Source organism: Megalops cyprinoides, chromosome 11 (genome assembly GCF_013368585.1).
Source record: "Megalops cyprinoides isolate fMegCyp1 chromosome 11, fMegCyp1.pri, whole genome shotgun sequence".
NCBI lineage: Eukaryota > Metazoa > Chordata > Actinopteri > Elopiformes > Megalopidae > Megalops > Megalops cyprinoides.
The window spans coordinates 18,825,731-18,846,860 of NC_050593.1; the positions used below are offsets into that span (position 1 = coordinate 18,825,731).

The 21,130-nt window shown below is 42.8% G+C and overlaps 1 protein-coding gene across 2 annotated transcripts in view; it reads left to right on the top strand.

The window, feature by feature from the left end:
* The window catches only part of LOC118785582 (probable phospholipid-transporting ATPase IH), a 61,183-nt gene that overhangs the window by 30,924 nt on the left and 9,129 nt on the right, over positions 1-21,130 (top strand). For both annotated transcript variants that reach the window (XM_036540361.1, XM_036540362.1), the window contains exons 5-28: positions 792-899; positions 2,510-2,638; positions 3,777-3,880; positions 4,234-4,284; positions 5,235-5,299; positions 6,001-6,082; positions 6,487-6,637; positions 6,737-6,934; positions 7,607-7,780; positions 9,252-9,418; positions 9,582-9,653; positions 11,044-11,117; positions 11,468-11,571; positions 13,055-13,236; positions 13,692-13,943; positions 14,603-14,777; positions 15,098-15,200; positions 15,408-15,553; positions 16,283-16,342; positions 16,854-16,981; positions 17,766-17,901; positions 18,456-18,479; positions 20,755-20,820; positions 20,944-21,047. In XM_036540361.1, coding sequence (XP_036396254.1) covers positions 792-899; positions 2,510-2,638; positions 3,777-3,880; positions 4,234-4,284; positions 5,235-5,299; positions 6,001-6,082; positions 6,487-6,637; positions 6,737-6,934; positions 7,607-7,780; positions 9,252-9,418; positions 9,582-9,653; positions 11,044-11,117; positions 11,468-11,571; positions 13,055-13,236; positions 13,692-13,943; positions 14,603-14,777; positions 15,098-15,200; positions 15,408-15,553; positions 16,283-16,342; positions 16,854-16,981; positions 17,766-17,901; positions 18,456-18,479; positions 20,755-20,820; positions 20,944-21,047 — 2,855 coding nt within the window. The remainder of the gene's footprint in view (positions 1-791; positions 900-2,509; positions 2,639-3,776; positions 3,881-4,233; positions 4,285-5,234; positions 5,300-6,000; positions 6,083-6,486; positions 6,638-6,736; positions 6,935-7,606; positions 7,781-9,251; positions 9,419-9,581; positions 9,654-11,043; positions 11,118-11,467; positions 11,572-13,054; positions 13,237-13,691; positions 13,944-14,602; positions 14,778-15,097; positions 15,201-15,407; positions 15,554-16,282; positions 16,343-16,853; positions 16,982-17,765; positions 17,902-18,455; positions 18,480-20,754; positions 20,821-20,943; positions 21,048-21,130) is intronic.

Sequence of the window (21,130 nt, forward strand, 5' to 3'; positions counted from 1 at the left end):
GACTTGGATGGACCTAATTTATGTTGCTGTCTTTCAATGTCAGTGTAGATTTTGGATCAGAATAATGGATCAGTATTGATTTTGGCATGGCTTCACTCCTAATTCCAGAGATGGTGACCTGACTGGCACAAACACACGCAAGCACACACACACGCACACACACACACACACACACACACACACACACACAAACACACACACACGCATACAATTTCTGGCATATACTTTCCTAAGGAAGCAGTGAAATGACTACTTTGTGAAATTAAAATGTTTATTTGTTTATATTATATTTTCAGAGTATAACTTTATGTGGCAAATGACAGGCAACCAGCTGAGACAGATGTGATAATGTTAATGAAATATAGGGCACTCCTGGGTAATAAGGCCAGAGCCAACTTCGATCATAAATCATAGCAAAGAAAAAATAGGTCACTGTGTTGTAAGAGAAGTTGAAGAATTACCCAGCTGTAAATCAGCCGTTTTCTGCAAGGGCTGGTTATCACACTCAGCCTGTGTGAAAGAGAGCAAACACCTCTGAATACATTCTCATGTGCCCTGCCTCCATCTCTGCCCATCTCTTCTCTCTTTTACCTTCTCTTTCTTATCTTGTCTCCCATTTACCATACCCAAAATCTCTTCTGTTCTGTCCCGTCTCCCTAAATGCCCCTCCCTGTCACCCCCACCCATTACATGGCCTCTTTCCTCCTGTTCCTCTGTCATCTGTTTCCTGTCCTTCACATGTCCTCTCTTCCATTCCCTCTTCCCCACCTGTCCCCTCTCTTCATCCTCAGGGCTATGAGGACTGGCTCCGGCACAAAGCAGACAATGCCATCAACCAGTGTCCCGTCCACATCATCCAGCAAGGCAAGGTGGTAAGGAAGCAGAGCCGCAAGCTTCGGGTAAGAGCCAGAGACGCCGCTTAGAGCTGACAGAGACACCACTTAGAGCTGAGTGAAACGCAGCTTAGAGCTGCGGGAGACAGGGTTTACAGCTGGGAAAGACAGCACTTACCACAGATAGATACAGGCCCTACAGCTGAGAGAGGCAGCACTTACCACAGATAGATACAGGCCTTACAGCTGAGAGAGGCAGCACTTACCACAGATAGATACAGGCCCTACAGCTGAGAGAGGCAGCACTTACAGCAGAAAAAGACGGTGCTTACATCTGAGAGAGACAGTGCTTACAGCTGAGACAGGCCTTATAACAATGAAAGAGGGGTCTTTTGAAGGGGACAGTGCTTACAACAGAGAGGAACCCTGCTGGTGGGTTTTTTGGGATACTTTTTGACATTTTATTCAGTGTTGCTAGGCTCTTTTAAGAGTAATTTATGAAGAACTACACTTTGTATTCCCTTACATTGAAACAAATTAATTGACTTGAAGATCTCCCCATCATGTATGTATCAGTCTGTTCCTCTCAATTAAAAGTTAAAGGGCCCTTGCCAACCATAACTATAATCTTGATGACCCCTCATAAAAGTCTCAGAATGATTCCTCTGTGTATATGCACTGCAGGTCTCTCTGCTCTCTGGACATGCTGTGTTGTTGCACCCATCACCATGAACCTGTTTTACTTTTGTGAATCCTCTTACACATCTGCTTTGCATAATTTTAGGTACTGTATTGTTTCCAGCTGGTGGTAGATGTGCTATTTTGAGGGAATTAGCTAAAAGCTAATCAAATAGAAGATTCAGAGATATGCAGTGTGTCTGGCAAGTGAAATGTGCTAAAATGGAGAAAAGAACATGAGCCGTGTGTTTTGCCACCGTGAGTTAATACTTAGTCTCCGCTAAGCCACCAGGCTTTCATAATCTGTTATGCAACACAAGATCCTGTGCAAATGGAATATAGCAGGACAAGGCAAATGAGATGAATTCTCTCTGCTTGGCTGGGGTTTATATGCTGATGGGGAGGAAGGGGCAAAGGGCAAGTAATAATAGATTTTTTTTAAGTCTCCTTGAAATATGAATATGATTGCAATCTTCTAAATGTTTTACTGAGAAATCTCCATAACATATCAATCCACCAATGTGTAATAAACTTGTTTTCAGAGAGAAATGTTTCCTGTAATATGTTTCCTGTAACTTTGCTACTATGGTACAGGAAAAAAACTACAAAGCTTCATCTCTGTACATTACATTACATTACATTCATTTAGCAGACACTCTTATCCAGAGTGACTTCCAGCACAAAAGGGTGGAAGTGTATCCATTCAAGTTGAATGAGCATAAGTGTCAGACCAGGCTAACAACACTCTCAGACCAGTGAGCCCTACCACAAGTTAACACAGTTATCACAGTCATTAGATACTACAGGTAAAACAACCAGCAAGTAATACAAAGTAGCAGGTGATAGGGGGTGGGGATTGAGTTGCAACTGAGATGCAATCTGAAGAGGTGGGTCTTCAGTCTGCGGCGGAAGATGGCCAGTGATTCCACTGTCCTGTCCCCCGTAGGTCCCTACTCTTTATATGTGTGTGATAACTCCATGCATTTGTGTCACCTCAGGTGGGTGACATTGTCCTGGTGAAGGAGGATGAGACATTCCCCTGCGACCTCATCCTCCTGTCCACCAGTCGGGAGGATGGCACCAGTTTTGTCACAACAGCCAGCTTGGACGGGGAATCCAGTCACAAGGTAAAAGAGTGCCCTACTTTCATGCTTTGCGTTTCTATGAGTTATTCTGTTGAGAGAAGCAGAGTTTTTTTTTTCTCATACCTTGCCAAATTGATTTTATGTTTTTTTTTTTGTCCCAGTTCAGTTTTGAGCAAGGCAAAAAAAGTTGATGTGGCAAGACATTATTTAGAACTGACAGAACTGATTTCATGGTGACTGTGGCAGCAGTAATAACACCTCTGCATTTTAGCAATGACAGTTAAAAGACATTGGAGTTTTTCATAAAACACAGAGGCAGCATCCTTCTTATCATGGAGCTACCTAATGAACAATGCAATGAGTTTGATGAGTAACAGTGAGTCACCCCTCTCTTGTATTCAGGAGGAAGAGTGGGTGGTAAAGTCTAGACTTGGCTGGTTGTACCTTACAGAGAGGTACCATTTTATAGCCCTTTCTGTTCTGAGTGGGTATGCTGAAGCAATGATGTATAGGACCTCCCCCAGTTGGAGAGTAAAGTACTAAGTCTTGTGTTCCCCCATCTACTAAAAGTACAGCAGTTCCATAGTTCCCAATGGCAACAATGCCTGAGCAGTCACTGATTCATAGAGTCAGACAGATTCACACAGATCAGGGAAAGAGAGAGAAACAGGGGGAGGGAGAGACTGAAGAACACAGACAGATAAAGAGAGAGAGAGAGCTGGTTTGTTTTACTCATAGATTCATCAGTATTGAAACTGTTTCCAACATGATAATAATGCAATTATGTGAATTTGAGTTTAAATCTGAGAGAATGAGAGGGGAAACTGAGGCACAGAGTGAATTAGAGGTAGAGACGGAGCAACAGACCCAGAACAAATGTGCAGGAGAAGGACTCACAAGTCACCCAGTATATTGTTGCCTGTCATAGCCTGAAGGGGCAAGCAGTGAGCACTCTGCATGTGACCAAGATCAATAGACCAATTAACAGTGCCTTTTGTTGTGTTTTCTTTCTCTGTAACATTAAAGCATATTACGAGGGCCTATCTGCATCTAAATATCATGTGCCCTGCTAACTTCAGGTGTCAGAACAACCTGAGAATGATTCATATATTTATTTCTCTTCTCTCTCTTCTTCTCTTCCTCTTTCTCTCTTTGCTCATGTCCTCCTCACTCCACAAAGACCTACTATGCTGTGCAGGACACAAAGGCCTTTAACATGGAGCAGGAGGTGGACACCTTGCAGGCCACTATCGAATGTGAACAACCGCAGCCTGACCTATACAAGTGAGTGACAGGGACACCACAGAGAACACCAGCATGGAGAGGTGACCGTGAATGAAATGGGTCACAGTTTGTCATTGAGGACAGTTGGCCGCACTCCTGACAATTACAGCTAAGCTTGTACCTCTCTGTTCAGGCCTGTGTGCATTTGTTATCCTAGTAATGGAAAGTGCAAGCTGGCTTAAGGCATTAACACTCACACATTACATACACACATGAACGTGCCCTCTCACGTGTTCATATTTACACACAGAATCTGGAGCACAGAGAAGAACATATCTATCACTGTCTCTCTCTCTCGTATGCACACCCACATTGGAAGTCCAGCTGAAAATGTACCTTTTGTCTGCCTTCAGATTTGTTGGCCGGATCAACATTTATCGGGACAGAAATGAGCCCACTGTGAGGTAAACCCCTTCTGCCTTTTCTCAATTGCTCCAGACAGGAGCTGACTTTAAATTCATCCTTCTTTGTGCTGGTGTGTTTCACTAAAGAATTAAAGATGATTAAAGAGGTATACTTAAGTGGAAAAAGATCATGTATTCTTAACTTCATTATGTTTCTGTTTTCTTCTCCTGTTTTCCTCTGATTGCTCTCACATATCCCTGTACCACTGAGATGTGCTGATGTCATTAGTCCTGTTTTTTGTGAACCTGTTTTATTATTAAACATAAGTTAATAAATAAAGGAATCCTGTTCTGGGATTTAAGTCATTTCCCTCCACCTACATGTTTGATGAGTATGACTGAATAATTAAGACCACAGTCATAATGAACATCTAAAGTCATCTAGAGCCTGGAGAGCGGGATTAGCTTGTTCTTGCCTGAGACAGGGAATGTCTGCTTCTGCTTTGTGCAATAGTATAGGGTGTTAATGCAATCCCAGCCCAAATTGTACTTAAATCCAGATCCTAGAGGTCTGTTCATCAATAGTCATTTATCTTAATCCTCCAGCATGCCCTGTAGATAGATACTTTTTTCCCCCTGTTGCTAAAAAGCTGAAAACAAGTTCATTACACACCACTTGAGCAAATCCTATGGTTCCATCGCAGTCTCCTGCAGGGGAGCCCCTTAGAGCTTATTGAAACCTAATCTCCATTCACCTTAGCGTGGTATAGGTCTCACATGCCTGCAAATGGATCTTATTTTATGGTGCAGTTAGGAGGACTGTGAATGCCTCAAGTCAGTCAGGGATATATTGTTGCTGTATGCTGTTGCTGTTGCTTCAATAATGAGGTGTAAAGGTTTGTTGTTGAATATTGAGTTGAGTCTGGATTTTTAGACTTGTGTCCATGAGGTTTATATGAGAGGAGCATATACTAATTTCCGTGGAAATAAAACCTTTTTTATGACTTCAGGCCGTTAGGAGCAGAAAACCTTCTTCTCCGTGGTGCGACGCTGAAAAACACAGAATACATTTACGGTAATGCATTGTTTCCCCTAACATGCTCATTCGCAGTTACAATTTTGAGCTGTATAACAAGCAGAACGATAACTCTTTCACACCAAATCACTCCTCATAATGTATCATTTAAAGGAGCTGGTGATCCCTATATGACAGAAATGAAAACGCTAATGGCTGTTGTTACTGGATAGGACTGGTTCAGTACATGAGAGGACATGGGAGAACATTTTCCTACACCTTTTCTCATGAAAAAACTTAATTATGTGTCTCCTATTATATACAGGTTGAGTTTTTTTGTATTTTAAGAAAAACAAGGGCAAACAAGAAGCAGTTTGGCTATTATTAGGGCAAAACTTCCAAGATAAGTTATTCTGAACATTCTTGTTTTCATATCAGTCATGATGAAAGGAGAAATATTTGCATTCTATCTGTCAGTCTGTAATTTTCTGGACCACTGAATTTGTAGTAAACCCTGGTTTGAATCAACAATTGTATTTAAATTTCACGTGTGTAAAAGTTTGTATTAAAGTAAAACTAATTTTTAATTGATGAATGGATATGTTTTGTTGATCTGTGGACTTTGCAAACTGCTTTGTGAGGGGAAAAAATGAAATCTGCATTTAATTGTAAGTCAATGACGTTAATATATGGAGACTGAATGTACGTGTTGTTTGGGCCAGGTAACAGGGAATCAACTAACACTGCTCTTCCTTTTATAGCTGTTGCCATATATACAGGCATGGAGACCAAGATGGCCCTCAACTACCAGTCTAAATCACAGAAACGCTCTGCTGTGGAAAAGTAAGCCTCAGCAGCACTGATCTTACCGCCCTGCCAGTGTTTCCTGTCTGCTGTCATGCCACAGTAGAGCTACCTGACAGTTCTGACAGATGCTTTGGCGTGACAGGTTGCCTGAGTGCCTGAGTCTCCTTGGTTACAGTATCTCGAAGTTTTAACTTGTGACACATGGGTGATCTCATTCAGGAGCTTGTATTTGTTCATATGTGTTCCCTGTAATCACTCTTTGTTTCCTCTGGCCGCTTCCTGTTTCCTTTAGCTTGTCCAGCTCTCCAGGCATAGTGTAATTGCAAGCTGTTGTGGGTTTCCTTTTCTGTCCTTGTAATTCTTCCTGTTTCAATGAGTCAGGTCACTGTCCTGTGCTCCCCCTGCTTCTGCTTCCAATCAGTGTGCGCTTCCCCCTGCAGGTCCATGAATGCCTACTTGATTGTTTACCTGTGCATCCTGATCAGCAAGGCCCTAATCAACACTGCATTGAAGTACTTGTGGCAGGCAGACCCTAACCGGGATGAGCCCTGGTACAACCAGAAAACAGAAGTGGAACGGCAGCGGCATGTGGTGAGTCAGTCTTACATTTTCCATGATTCTTGGTGCTATTGTTTGCAGTCCCGCCCTCCTCCCCTCTGACTGCATCTGTTTCCTGATTCCTGCCCTCAGCTGATCAGAGCCTTCACGGACTTCCTGGCCTTCATGGTGCTTTTCAACTACATCATCCCTGTGTCCATGTACGTCACCGTGGAGATGCAGAAGTTCCTAGGGTCCTACTTCATCACCTGGGACGACGAGATGTTTGACGAGGAGCTGGGTGAGGGGGCGCTGGTCAACACGTCTGACCTCAATGAAGAACTGGGACAGGTAAATGGACATGAGAAATCCAGCTGTAAACTGATTACTGAAGTAATATGACACCTTGAAAGCTGAGATTTGAGACAAAGTCATTCAGATTTGCTACAGATATTCTGCTGCTCCAGTTATGGGGACGCACTTAGTTTCACAGAACATCAAATTGCTTAATCAGATCAGCTGGTAGCCATGATACATCTGATTAGCTATTTAGCCAATGTACTCAGTTAACCCCCAGAATCAGAAAGCTGCAAATAGTAGCTATATGAGCTTACATCATTCTCAACTGAATAATTTCTGAAGTGGAATAATTTCATCTCTGCTCAATCATTTCAACAGGTAGAAACATTTTGTATTTTTTCCATTTACCAGCAATGTGGAGCATACATGGTGTTGAATCAGATGTCAGTAAAAAACAGGACTGAATAGAAAGAAGACTTAATCTCCTACTATTGATAGCTGCAATATATTCAGATATACTCTGGATTGTTATTACAGATCCTGAGTAACCTACGTAAAACTGAGAGGAGTCCAAAACTTCAAACAATATCAAACAACGACAGGGCACGACTCATTGGGTTAATGATTGGAAGAGAAAGCATTTGAAAGGGCTAAGAAAATATGCTGTGCTAAACCATAGTTTGCCTTTCTTTATCTCCCACAACCCTCTGCTGGTCCCCCCAGGTGGAGTATGTCTTCACAGATAAGACGGGAACTCTGACAGAAAACAACATGGAGTTCATTGAGTGCTGTGTGGACGGCCATGTCTATGTTCCTCATGCCATCTGCAACGGGCAGATCCTGCCCAGTGCATCCGGCATCGACATGATCGACTCCTCACCTGGAGAGGGTGGGAAGGTATGAGAGCGCCACCTGATGGACTGGATGTCTGATATACCTTAACACCATAGATGGTGATTAGGCTTGTGATGGACTTCCACGTGTGAAATAAAACCAGCAGCTCTTCACTAAGGTCATCATGTGTTCAACAAAACAGATAATACAGAAATACAAATAAAATTAATCGAAGGCCCGTGCAATCTCTTTTCAGTGTCAGTACTGAAGTTGAAATGTTGACTAATAATGGAAGCACTATGCATTTTCAATTCATTCACTGCATATAGTGCAGGATTAAGGCTTTCTCTATACATGCTCCTCATGAACAGTTCAAATGTTAATCCTCTGTGCTCTCTATGATTTATAGCTAGCCTCATTCCCCCCTGGGAGAGAATTAATGCAGCATGTGGCAGATAATAGAATCAGCCTGGTGGATGCCAAATTAGTGCAGAAAATGGAAACCAGCTTTCAGAGAGCCTGCAAATTAGAAATGAGATCCATGTTTCCCTGGTGATGTTTTTATATCGAAAAGAAAGGTTTGTGGAAGCAAATCCTTTTCCCCTTGCTGAGAATGTACTAATTAAACACAATTTGTAATCATTTTATGGAATGAAAGGCCCACTCCTCACATACGGAATTAAGGCTAGGCTATGTAAAGCAGTCAGTTTCTAGGGCTCTCAGCAGTATATGGTGTGTGGGTGTGAGGTTTGATGGCATAGCCTGTGTGGTTGCAGCTAATGGTGTGATGTCTGCATAGCGTCACAATAATCTCGTGATAACACATTCTGTGGTTATCTGTGGTTTTCCGTACTTTAATTCCACATGCACTTCGGTGCAGCGCTGAATGTGACTTATCTTGTTTTGCATTGATGGGGATTCGTCACTCCTGTGTGTTCTTTGCTGAATTCTTTTTGTGTTTATTTGGTGTTAGCAGATTGTTCAGTGCTGTGCATGTTGCTGTTTATGATGTTCAGTATTGCACAGGTATGTCCTCAGCTTGACGTCTCTGGGTAACAAACCCGGAATAACTGTCCCTCCTGCTGTGCTTTAGTGAGGCTAAGGGTAGGAGCTCGCACAGCTCAGAGGCCTGCTCATGAGGACTTGGTGTCCCTGTTGGTCTGTGACGCTGGCAGGATATAAAAGCTGCTAAACTCTTTACTTGCTGTTAGGATGATGCTCTGCACTAACATGGCATGAACATCGGTGTTGTAACGTGGTTCAGTCAGTGTTGTAACATAGCTGTTTTCTTGGATATAATTGTAATGTACAACACAGTGAGGTAAAATTGGTAAAATCATTACTGCATATCGGTGTGTGAGATATTCTCTCTGGGCATTGCTGTGCGTTAGCTAAGAGTATGTATAATGTGTGCAGCCCTATCTGTTAGTTCAGAGTGTACATGACTGTATCCAATGTGCACTCCTCTCTGTTGGGTGATAGTTCTCTCTGTAACATTGTCTCTGTATTGCCATCTCTCTGTGTCCCTCCTCAGGAGCAGGAGGAACTCTTCTTCCGGGCTCTCTGCCTCTGTCACACTGTGCAGGTGAAAGAGGAGGAGACGGTCGACAGCATCAAGAGGGGAATCCACCAGGGCAAAGCCACCTCCTTCTACATCTCCTCATCCCCCGACGAGGTGGCCCTGGTAGAGGGCATGAAGAGGTGTGGCCCACTGCTCCTCCAACCCACTCACGCTGTGACTGAAATCTGCTCTGGTTTTATTAACCTTGTGTTGCGGGGTGAACCTCAATGTAAGGTTTTGTTCTCTGCTGGATGTCTCACATGCTGTTTGGTTTACATGCTGTTCCCCCTCTGTTCCCGCCAGACTGGGCTTCACCTACCTGCGTCTGAAGGACAGCCACATGGAAATCCTTAACAGGGAAGATGAGATGGAGAGGTATGTTAGCCCTTTGAAAGTCTTTGAAATGCTTTTATGTGAAGGGGTTTTGTTGCCCTTTTATCAGCATGTATAACAGTGTTCTACAGAGCAAGGCTGCCCAGACATCCCTGTCCTGAGAATCCCTTATCCATGCTGGTTTTTGTTCCAACTAAAATTACAATTCCCCAAGTATAATAATAAGATTAATTGATCTCTAGTATGAATTAGCTATTTACAATGATCTGACTTTTTAGGCCACTCTGTATATATCTCTGACATGTTTTTCAAAGACTTGCTAATTAACATGTTCTCAGATAACTAATCTGAAATGCTCTGAGGCAATTCTTAGGATATTTTGATAGATAGATAGATTGGTAGGTTGGTAGACTGGTAGATAAACAAACAGGAAAACAGAGATTATGGTTATTACCATTAGTAACCATTCCCATTGCATGGAATGGTTTGAGTTGTAAAATGCATTGACTTGTTCATTGCTGATGTTGTGATTAAAGCATAGCCTGAAGGGACACTCGTGCCTGTCTCTCTAGTGCTGACTGTTCCATTCCATGCCCTGCTCTGTGGGTGGGTGTGCCGGTTGGGAACGGAGCCAATTACTGCCTGTACAGAGACAAAACCTGGCCCTCAAGGGCAGAGTTTATGGACTGATAACAGCTGTGAATCAGTTTGCGATCTCACTCTGCAGAAGTGCGGGTGCTCTTATCTCATCCTGTGGCTTCCTTCAAGGGATCAGCCATAGAGGGCTGATGGGTAATGAGGGGGCCCACCTTCTCCCACAGCACATTAGTGAGCATCAAGATGCTGCAGCGGTGTGTGGGTCAAAGATGCGTCTGAACATGCTGGGTGCAGTCAATTTGCTGTGTCTCTTCTGCTCTCGCCTCAAATGCCTTCGTTTAAAAAGAGGACACATTACTCATGCATTTTGAGTGGGACATTCATGAGCATGGAGTCGGCAGTTTTGGATTTTTTTTCCAAAATATATTTCACAAGTAATTAGATGAGCTGACCTCATTTTCTCAATGTTATCTAGGGGACAGGGCTGTCAGTGTTTTATAAGCAAGGAATAATTTTGTTTCCACAAATGGTGGAGTGCTGGGGTGGGGTGACACAGCAGAGGAGCTATTGCCACCAAGAAGGTGGGAAGAGACTTTGGTAGGAGGTTGGCAGTGGTGGGGAGGGTTTTATCTACTGCAGGGTGCAAATTAAGTAACGTGGTGGAGAGTATGCTCTGAGAAAGATTGTGAATATATGTGTGTGTGTGTGTGTGTGAGTGAATGTGTAATATAACAAAATTTGTGCACATAAAGAAATAGATAACCTGTGGATTGAGGCTCAGCCTCAGGCTGCCCCGCTACAGGCCTGTGATGTAGGTTCTGATTTCGGTCCCCAGGTTCGAACTGCTGGAGGTGCTGAACTTTGATTCCGTCCGGAGGAGAATGAGTGTGATTGTACGATCCAGCTCAGGTAATACACCTCAATCCCAGGGCAGCAAATAAAGCCTCTAACAGCACTCAAAAACACATTCACAAACAGTACCTGGATAGAGTGGGACACGCTCAGGCAAAACCAGCACCTAGACAGAATGGTATACAGTCACATAAATTAAACATACTGATGAACTGGCACAGGCCCAGGCAAGTGGAAGTCCTCCACAGAAGACCACACCCGTATAAACAGGGTTTGTAGGCCTGCGGATACTCTCGGGCATAGTCGGAATCTGTGTAAGTGGGTCATCAAGCAGACTGCACACTAATGAGCATGCATGATGATGAAGATTACAGCGACCGTGTGTGATGTGCATCTCCTTGTTGCAGGGGAGTACTATCTGTTCTGCAAAGGCGCCGACTCCTCCATCTTCCCCAGGGTGATCTCAGGCAAGGTGGATCAGATCCGGGCACGGGTGGAGCACAATGCTGTGGTGAGGATGGAGATCAGAGTTTTGCCTGGCTGTACGGCCTCCAGTTCATCCCGCTTCACTGTTTTTCACTGTCTGTCGGCATTTGGCAGATCGCACTGCATATAGTGACTCACAGTGTTTTCATATTCACATTCTGCACATGATTAAATACGGAGGCGCTTTCCTGACAATTGTGTCACCAGCAGCAGTGTTTTATTTGTGCTGCTGTAAGCTATATTTTTTCCCTAATGAGGTGATGAAGTTATGTTCTATTCAATGTATTTTTATTCTATTGTATTCTTGTGGCCTATTTATTCTGATGTGGCTTTACTTGAGACCTGGAATCAAATAAATGAGATATGCATGCTGCTGGATTGAATGGCATCAAAGCAAGTGTATACTTACAACATCAGTGTAGTTGAAATTCATTTAATGGATCTAAACAGGCATGCAAGCCAACAAAAACATGCAAAAACAACAGGTACAAGGTACATAAAGGTCAGTAAACCTCCACAGGTGAAATGAAGAGAGAGATGAAATGCAGGTTAAATTTGGTTTTATTGGAGGAGTTTGGGTGAAGCCTCTGGTTACAGAGCCCAAAAGCACCACCCCATTCAAGATTAAAACCTCTGAGCCTTTGGTAAAGTTGCACTGGTGCTCATACTGCTTAAGCCTGGCGCCCTGTCTCATGAACACTGCGTGAATGGGGCAGGCAGAGTGCCAGGTGACATCATTCTTGGGTGCCCTCGGGTTGCCATTGGCACCAGTGCTGACCCACTTCTGAGTACGCCCCCGGACAGCACATTCCTGTGGTTAAAGTGGAATGCACCAGTCTGCTTTTCCCTATCTGCCCCCCCCCCCAACCCCCCCCCCCCCCCAGCAGGAGGGGTGGGGTAACTTGCCAGGAAATCAGATGGTGAGAAGTTTTTTGCTCCTGGAATGACAGAACAAAGTACATGCCACATCTGAGTTTAATGCCACATGATATAGTAATGTTTAACAGCACATAACTGATGGGAAATGGAGAGGCACGCGGTACAGTGTCTTTGACAAATTTGCCTACCTCTGAGAGTAAGCCTGATTATATGCACTCTCTGTACAATACTGCACAGCATTATGCTGTCACTCTGCACAAAAGTCTCAAAAGGCCCAGTCACCCTCTGACAATGTAAAATGTATCAAACCGTTACAGTTTACAGTTTCATTTAACGTATGGTTTCAACAATCAATCAATCAGTCAATAAATCAATCAATAAATTGGCTATTACTAAGCACAGTAATGTCATGTTTGTTTTACATTTTCCAGAAATACACAATGATTTACTTACGAATAGTAAGAAAGAGTACAAAAAAAAACATCAAAAAGCACAAATGGCACAGAATGATAACAGTAAAAATCATACACTGTAGCTACATCAGTTTTACACCAAATATACTTGAGATATACGTTTTGGTCAAGGTTTTATTGTTATGTTACTCTGATTATGGGACTTGCTCTCTGCAGGAGGGCTTACGGACGCTTTGTGTGGCCTACAAGACGCTGACTCAGACAGAGTATGAGGAAGTCTGTCACCGGCTCAGCAGTGCCAAGCTGGCCCTGCAGGACCGGGACAAGCGGCTAGCAGAGGCCTACGACATCATCGAGAGGGACTTCATTCTGTTGGGCGCCACAGCCGTGGAGGACAGGTATGCCCAGCCCAGAGAGGAACCAGCCTGTCATTGTCCCTTTATGTTTTGGGGGCTGCAAATAGGGGAAAATTATCAAAAACAACTACAGGAACCCTAATTACACCCTCCACTTTTATGCTAAAGCATTGAGACAGACCTTAACTTTTAGGGTGGATTAGTTTTATAATGCTGGATATAACCATATAACCTAAAATATAACAAAAGGTTCATAATCCATAGCTTTGTTTTTCTTTTCCTCTCACTTTATGGATGCCTTTTATTACATTTTCATGTGTTTGAGTGTGTCTGTGCCTTTATAGATAGATATCTTTTCTTTTGTTTGTTGTAATATTCTGTCATATTTCGAATAGCTCTGTGCCGTTTTTTCCTAATGTGTCCTGTAAGACAGTTGCCTCCAATGTGATTGATTGATTGTTGGTTTGCTTGATTGTTTGAATGATTCACCTCCCCAGGCTGCAGGACAACGCGGCAGACACCATCGAATCACTGCACAAGGCGGGGATAAAGGTGTGGGTCCTGACGGGGGACAAGATGGAGACGGCGGCCGCCACCTGCTACGCCAGCAAGCTGTTCCGCCGCAGCACGCAGATCCTGGAGCTCACTACCAAGCGCACGGAGGAGCAGAGCTTGCACGACGTGCTGTTCGACCTCAGCCGGACCGTCCTGAGGCAGCGCGGCGGCATGACCCGCGACACCTTCTCGAGGTCCGCACCTGCCCGCACCGCAGCCCACACACAGGGTTACCCTAGCAGCTGAACGCTAAAGCTGGCCATGTCTCTTATCAGCACTTTGCAGATGGCTAATACCTTTTTTTACGGTACCTGCAGATCTCTCTCCTGGTCAGCGTATAAAAAATTTCAGAACATTATTACAACGTCAGAGCAACCTGTGAATGCTTAGGCGTAAATAACATTTCAGAGATTATTTGTATGCCTTACAAAGAGTCTGCTCATGCCTTCAGAATTTCTTGGTCTCTCAGTTTATTAATGCAGGCAGTGACGACCGTTTACAGCGTCACAATAGTAGTGCGTGTATAGCTGCAGTAGCATTATTGCACTGTTGTAACGCAGAAGCATTATAATTGTATGGATGCCTCTGTGTACATTCAGCTGACAAAAACTTTCTCATAATGTTGCAGTAGCATTATTGGAAGGTTTTAAGCTCTGTACTACTAAGCAAACTTAAAAATCTTTCTTGCATTCTTGGGCTATGTTTACACAAGTGTTACCGATGCTGGTAGATGACAACTACTCACTATCAGGGTGCCCACTGCCTGTCTTCTGCCGTATGTTCTTCTGTGTGAATGATGTCTGTTCTCATGGACATTTGACCAGCACAATTCAACCCTCCTGCATTTTCCCAGCCTCTCTAACAACTTCCATGACTATGGACTGATCATCGATGGGGCCACGCTGTCCGCAGTGATGAAGCCGGCCCAGGGTGACAGCTCGGGGAACTACAAGGAGATCTTCCTGGAGATCTGCCGCAACTGTAGCGCCGTGCTCTGCTGCCGCATGGCACCCCTGCAGAAAGCTCAGGTGTGACATCAACACTTCTTGTGGATGTCGGTTGGTTGCTTGCTTTCACAGTGGCGTGCAAGAGCAGATTGCACAAGTCTCTATCATTGGACTGGAGCATCAGTGCCACAGGGACTTCTACAGGAATTACCCCCATTTCATTCCACCCAAACCAGATCATTAACCATTTGGTAAACCATGACAAAATCAAGAGAATGTTTTTCCCCACTTTCCTGTTATGAGTGCCCAGCATTTCTGTATCATTACCTGGCCTTTTCCATTCTAATGAGAAAGGAGTCTTTGAGGAATCTTTCATGCCATAAAGGTGTCTATCCTTTCAGATTGTAAAACTAATCAAGACCTCAAAGGAGCGCCCCATCACCCTGGCCATCGGGGATGGAGCAAATGATGTCAGCATGATCCTGGAGGCCCATGTGGGCATTGGTCAGTTCTGCTATGTCTGTATTATGTCTGTGTCAAGTTTTGCGTAGCCTTTTGGGGTTAGACAAAAGAGACAAAAGTATATGGATCATTTGTTCTGACTTCTGTGTCAACTTTGGATCACAAACAGTGTTTCACACAAAGACACACAAAACTTTGTCAGCCCCCTATGTCTCACACATGGCTTCATGACTCACTTCCTTTCCCTAGGCATTATGGGTAAAGAGGGTCGTCAGGCTGCCAGGAATAGTGACTATGCAATTCCGAAATTCAAACACTTGAAGAAGATGCTGCTGGTTCACGGTCACTACTACTACATTAGAATCTCTGAGCTGGTGCAGTACTTCTTCTACAAGGTGAGTGTGCTTTCTTATTGGCTGTGGAAAACTCCCAGTGTGTTCTGGGGATGACAGTAGCTGAAGACTCTATATTGACCCTTTGCTGTGTTATCTCTGCAACTCTTTGGCATGATGGCACACTATTTCACTGTAGAGTTGGGCACAGATTGAGAGCAGGCAGTAGCAGGCCTTGAAGATGGAACTCAACTGAAAATAAGTCTCTTCACACCTCAGGAAGCCTTCAGTTAATTTTACTGCTAAATTAATAGCAGGGTGGGCTTGTCCACAGATCTGTGAAAGAAACAATGAAATGACTTAATTTTATATTGGTTAATGGTATCAGATAGTGACATGATATCACCATTAATTTTCTGTGTGGTAAAGCTTTTTCAAATTAGCCTAATGATGAGTGATTGGGGAACAAGGGTATTTAATGTAGTTATGACAGTGCCAAGTGCTGAAAATGTATCAGTAATCAGCAGTATGACATGAAGGCATATAACTCCATTGCTTTAGACTATTCTAGACTATTCAGGTTAGAGAAATGTAGATTGATCTAATTTTAATTATAAATTTAGCTGTAGTACTCCCTCATTCACATGGCTGTTCATTTTAAAATTCCATTTCAGACAGTAAATTCATGAAGATTAGATAGTCTGTATACCTGAAGCACAGTTCTTTACTCTTCAGTGACCATGGTGTAGTGGCTCATGCAAAAGCTGTAACTTCCATTTTTCTACTTTCCAGAATGTCTGTTTCATCTTCCCCCAGTTCCTGTACCAGTTCTTCTGTGGCTTCTCACAGCAGGTATGTGGCTAATAAATGCACTCACATCAATGCACTTACACATAGGTGTACACACATATACATACACACACATAAACATGCACCAGCCCACAATATGAAGTGCGGAAACATGGAAGCAGACACATAGTCACATTTAGCACAGTTGAAGTTTCCAAATGCCAGAAGCCCTCATGTTTACAGTATTTGAAGTAGTCGAATACTGGGATGTAATCATAGATTTTTAAACCACTTGTTGAAAATTTGCAAGGTTTCTCTTCTGGCCTCAGATTAAGTAGGCTGCAACACAACCTCAACATAACCTTAAACCACAAGTGACAATTCCGGCTGCTTGTTCTGCACGCCAGAACGGTGTCTGGTTTCTGCTAAATTAGAATGTCCCAGACATGTCATTGGTAACCGAAATATTAGCAGTCTAATTTAATTAGACCCTGAACAGAACATGAACTGCATTGTGTAGTATTGCCATGTATTGAGATAATCACACGATTCTTCTTGTCCTCTGTCTCCCCAGCCCCTGTATGACACAGCATATCTCACCCTGTACAATATCAGCTTCACCTCTCTGCCCATCCTGCTGTACAGCCTCATGGAGCAGCACATCAATATGGATATCCTGAAGAGAGACCCATCCCTGTACAGGTGAGGTCTTGAGATGATGACCTCCTATATTCCATTGGTGCAAGTATATAGTACACCAAGAACAGATCTGCATCCCGCCACCTTTCTGGTCTGGTAAGAAGGAAAAGGTTATGTTACATTGTGCCTCACATGAACATTTTCAAGGTGGAAAGTGCTTTGCTTGGCCTCGCCCGAGGCGAAATTCAACTCCCTCTCCAACTGGACACTTAATTTTACCCAGCTGTCCTCCTTTGATAAAGGGAACAGTAACAGTTAGTGATAGTGAGGCCCAAGGGTCACTGTGCTGTCCTCCATGTCCCTCTCCACCAGCAGTAGATGCAGCACCACAGAGATGTGTCAGGTAAAGACAGAGTGGTGTTTTCAATGCCCTTCCTAATGCCTGCCAGACATTGGTGCAGGAAAAACCCAAGGAAGGGCCATCTGCATTGCCAGTAGTAATATTTCAGCTCCTTCCTTGCCTGGTCATTGTCTTAACCGTAAGAAGAGATTTTCACATTTATTTACAATAATCTTAGTTTATTAGAGTGAAAAAAGTGTTCATGTTTAATGAAAGGGGTGTTATTCATGGACTATGGATATCTCAGATCACCAAGGAAAAAGGAAATAATGGTTGTTGTGGCCTTCAGCAAAATCCTTGATTAGTTTAATCACCTGATGCATGGCTGTGTTGTGGCAAGCAGAGTACAGTACATGTATCAATACATATATGATTATGATTAGTTTATGGTTTCAGCTACCTTGAGGAGTCTGGTCATTTTTCTGATCTCTCTTTTCTCCACCATAGGGACATTGCAAAGAACTCCCTCCTGCGCTGGCGGATTTTTATCTACTGGACGTTCCTGGGGGTGTTTGACGCGGTCGTGTTCTTCTTTGGTGCTTACTTCCTGTTCGACAACACCACCTTTACCAGCAATGGACAGGTAAGGCCTTTATCATCACAGCCATCAGCGTGAAAGCTGAGAGCTTGTTGTTGTGTGTTCTCCAGTCTAGAAAAGATGTTTGGTACTTATTCATGATTTCTGCGAGTAACTGCAGGCCACATTGAACTAACTTTTTATGATAGTTCTCTCCACTGAAGATAAGGGTGGTGAAGAGGGCACCAGTACAGGGGCTGTTATGTATTGGAAAAGTGCTGGAAGAACCTTGATAACATGCATCCTCCCCAGGATTCATTTAAATCAACTTAGGATCCCAAGCTGGAGACTCAACTGTGTATCTCCGTGCATAAAAACAGGGCCACACAATCTACATTCATATCTGCAATACGGCAGCATGTTGAATTACAGGCATCTTTTGTTGTATTGGTTATTTATATCATATTAACCTTTTTGATTGCTGTTTTTTGTCTGTTTTTCAGTTTAACATCCTAATTTTCTTTACTTTCTTGTCCCATTTTTTCTTTTTTTTTCTTGTTTTCCTTGTTATCCTTCCTTAATTTTTCTTTTGCTTTTTCTGCTTCTATTCCTTTCCTCAGCTAATGACTACCAACACGCAAATGGTAAGACTCTCTGTCACCCTGTTTTCGTTTTTCGTTTCACTGTTTCACCCTCACGTCCCCCTCTTCCCTCCACCTCCGCAGTGCATTGCCACTTCAATTCACATTGACCTTTTTATGCTTTATTTAACCATCAACATCCCACTACCCCCCCTTCCACCACAGGCTTACATACTGTAGGAATCCATACCTTCCTGTTCCATTGTGCAGCATACGTAATATAGAACTACGTGTTGTCCTTGTCTGTTTTGATTGCAGTAGTGGTTGCCATGGGTTCGACAGTAATGGTAACCGATTGTGTTGAGCTAAAGGATGTCATCTCTACTCAATCTTTAAATGCAAAAGACAATTTGAGACCAGAATGTGGAGCTTCCATTGCTTAATGTAAATTTTGGTTCTATATTTCACTAAGCACCCGGTTCATCTCTAAAAGGCACCTTGATTCCAGAAAAAGTCTTGATCCTGCTTTTATTATTTAACATTTACAGATAATTTGTGTTTATTGTAAATTATATGCTTGTTGTAAATTCAAATAAGCATTCTGATATTACATGCAAGGGAAGTTTTCAATTGAAAATATTAAATAAATGGTAAACAAATTTTGAATTCAGCACTTCCTTTTCATAAAAAAAACATTCTAGGTGCTTTTTAAAGTAAAATTTGCTAAAATGACTGAAAATAAGGATTCAGCATATCTGGATTATATGTAACTGAAACATTTGAAATGATATCTGAATCCAGATCTCAGGTGTTGTGTAATGCCATTCAAACAAGATGAGAGCAGAGATGCAGCTAAAAACAGCTCACCATGAAGGTGTGAAACATTTTACTGGTCACAGGTTTCACAGTCCTAAAATGGATTCATGCCTTCTCAATACTGTTTTTAACTCCTTCAGGCAAATTTCATTTGCCTTCGAGGCTGTATTAAAGTAAAAACTGGTTTGTTTAAAAACCTTGAAAACTGGATGATCTTGTAAAGGTGGGTCATTCTTTTTATTTGTTCATTAAAGGCATTTTCATTAAACAGAAGATCAACATCCCTGTTACATTTACATATGGGTATGTTGCATGCATTGACCTCATGGATTTCATCATTTCAAATGACACTCATGTGACTCATGGCATTTCCTGGTCGAAGGGGATGTTGATCATTAATGTAAGGGACAAAAAGGAAAGTAATCTGCCAGTGGGTTTGTTCAAGCTCTGCTGGACACCACTGCTTTAAAGCTGGAAGAACTGCAGAGCTCCAGAGTTGCAGAAAGCATAGATCTGAGTGTTTCCAGCATTTCCAGCTGGATCGAATCTGATGGAGAACCGAGCACACTGAGGAAGCAATTGCAAGACCTTTTAACTGAGGCTGGAACAGGAGCTGGAGATAAAGGAGCTCTCTCTGAAATAACTGGTGGAAATGACCATTTTAAGACTAAAAGGGGAAAGTTGAAGGGGATGGCCTGCTGATTTTAGAGTTGCCTGTCCTTCAGATGAGCAATACCAGTTCAGCTGACTTTCTATGCAGTTAGTGACCCCTGGATCTTCAGGCGTGCGGTCACCTACTCAAGGGTTTGTTGCTTTGAAAGTCCCCCCATTTCTCTCTGTCTGCAAGCTAAGTATTCAGACAGAGGGAGTAAGTGATGCAAAACCTATTGCCTACATCCATCATCCTAGCCTTTCCAGCTAAGAATTTTTTTCCTCTCTGACAATAAATATAGTTTGGTAGCCATTCACCCACAAGACATCAATAATCTTGAGTGTATAAGGATAGGTGTGCTGTCACCTCTGCCTCTATAATTGTAGATGTTTCTCACATTTGCTCTAGCTTTCACTTCTATCCATAAAAGACTGCAATATCAGGCCTGACATTAGCTTGGCAGTTATAACCAGCAAGGGATGCATAAATTCACAAAAACTGCAAGCAAAATTCCGCCTTCCAGCAATGATAGAACCTGTGGCTGCACAAGCAAGTTTATGATTGGAACTCATCAGGCTAAAGTCCCAACCTTACGGTGCTGTTGACTTTTAGAGTGCTGCAATCAACAGGAGAGATTGAAAATTGTATTTTTGCTTGTATTAACCAGCTTTGGAATTCATTTACCAAAGGAAGCAAGAGTACTAAACATTAAGTGAAAACCAATTGCTATACAGCTTTGGATGAGATAGACTTTTTTTTGTTGCATTGTTGGTTTGTGTTTATTTGTCCATCCAGAAGAGATTTGATTTTTGTAACAAGCAGATAATAATGGTACACTTACGCTTACTCATAGCCACTAATTTCTTGCAGATGTTTGGGAACTGGACTTTTGGGACTCTGGTCTTCACTGTGTTGGTTTTTACAGTGACACTAAAGGTAAATCACATTTGGAAAAAGTAATGTTCTATCAATAAATTAACATTCAAGTTCTTGCTTTGGACAGTCATTGCTTGTCAATATGGCATCGACATCTCCTCATACTTGGCTTCTCTGTTGTAGCTCGCCTTGGACACGCACTACTGGACATGGATCAATCACTTTGTCATCTGGGGGTCATTACTTTTCTATGTGATTTTCTCTCTGCTATGGGGAGGCATAATTTGGTATGTCCCTCCTAGATATATGGTATTTCAGTGTCCTTACTTATGAAATTTATGCAGTTGTTACAGATCCCAGTAGAGGTTTG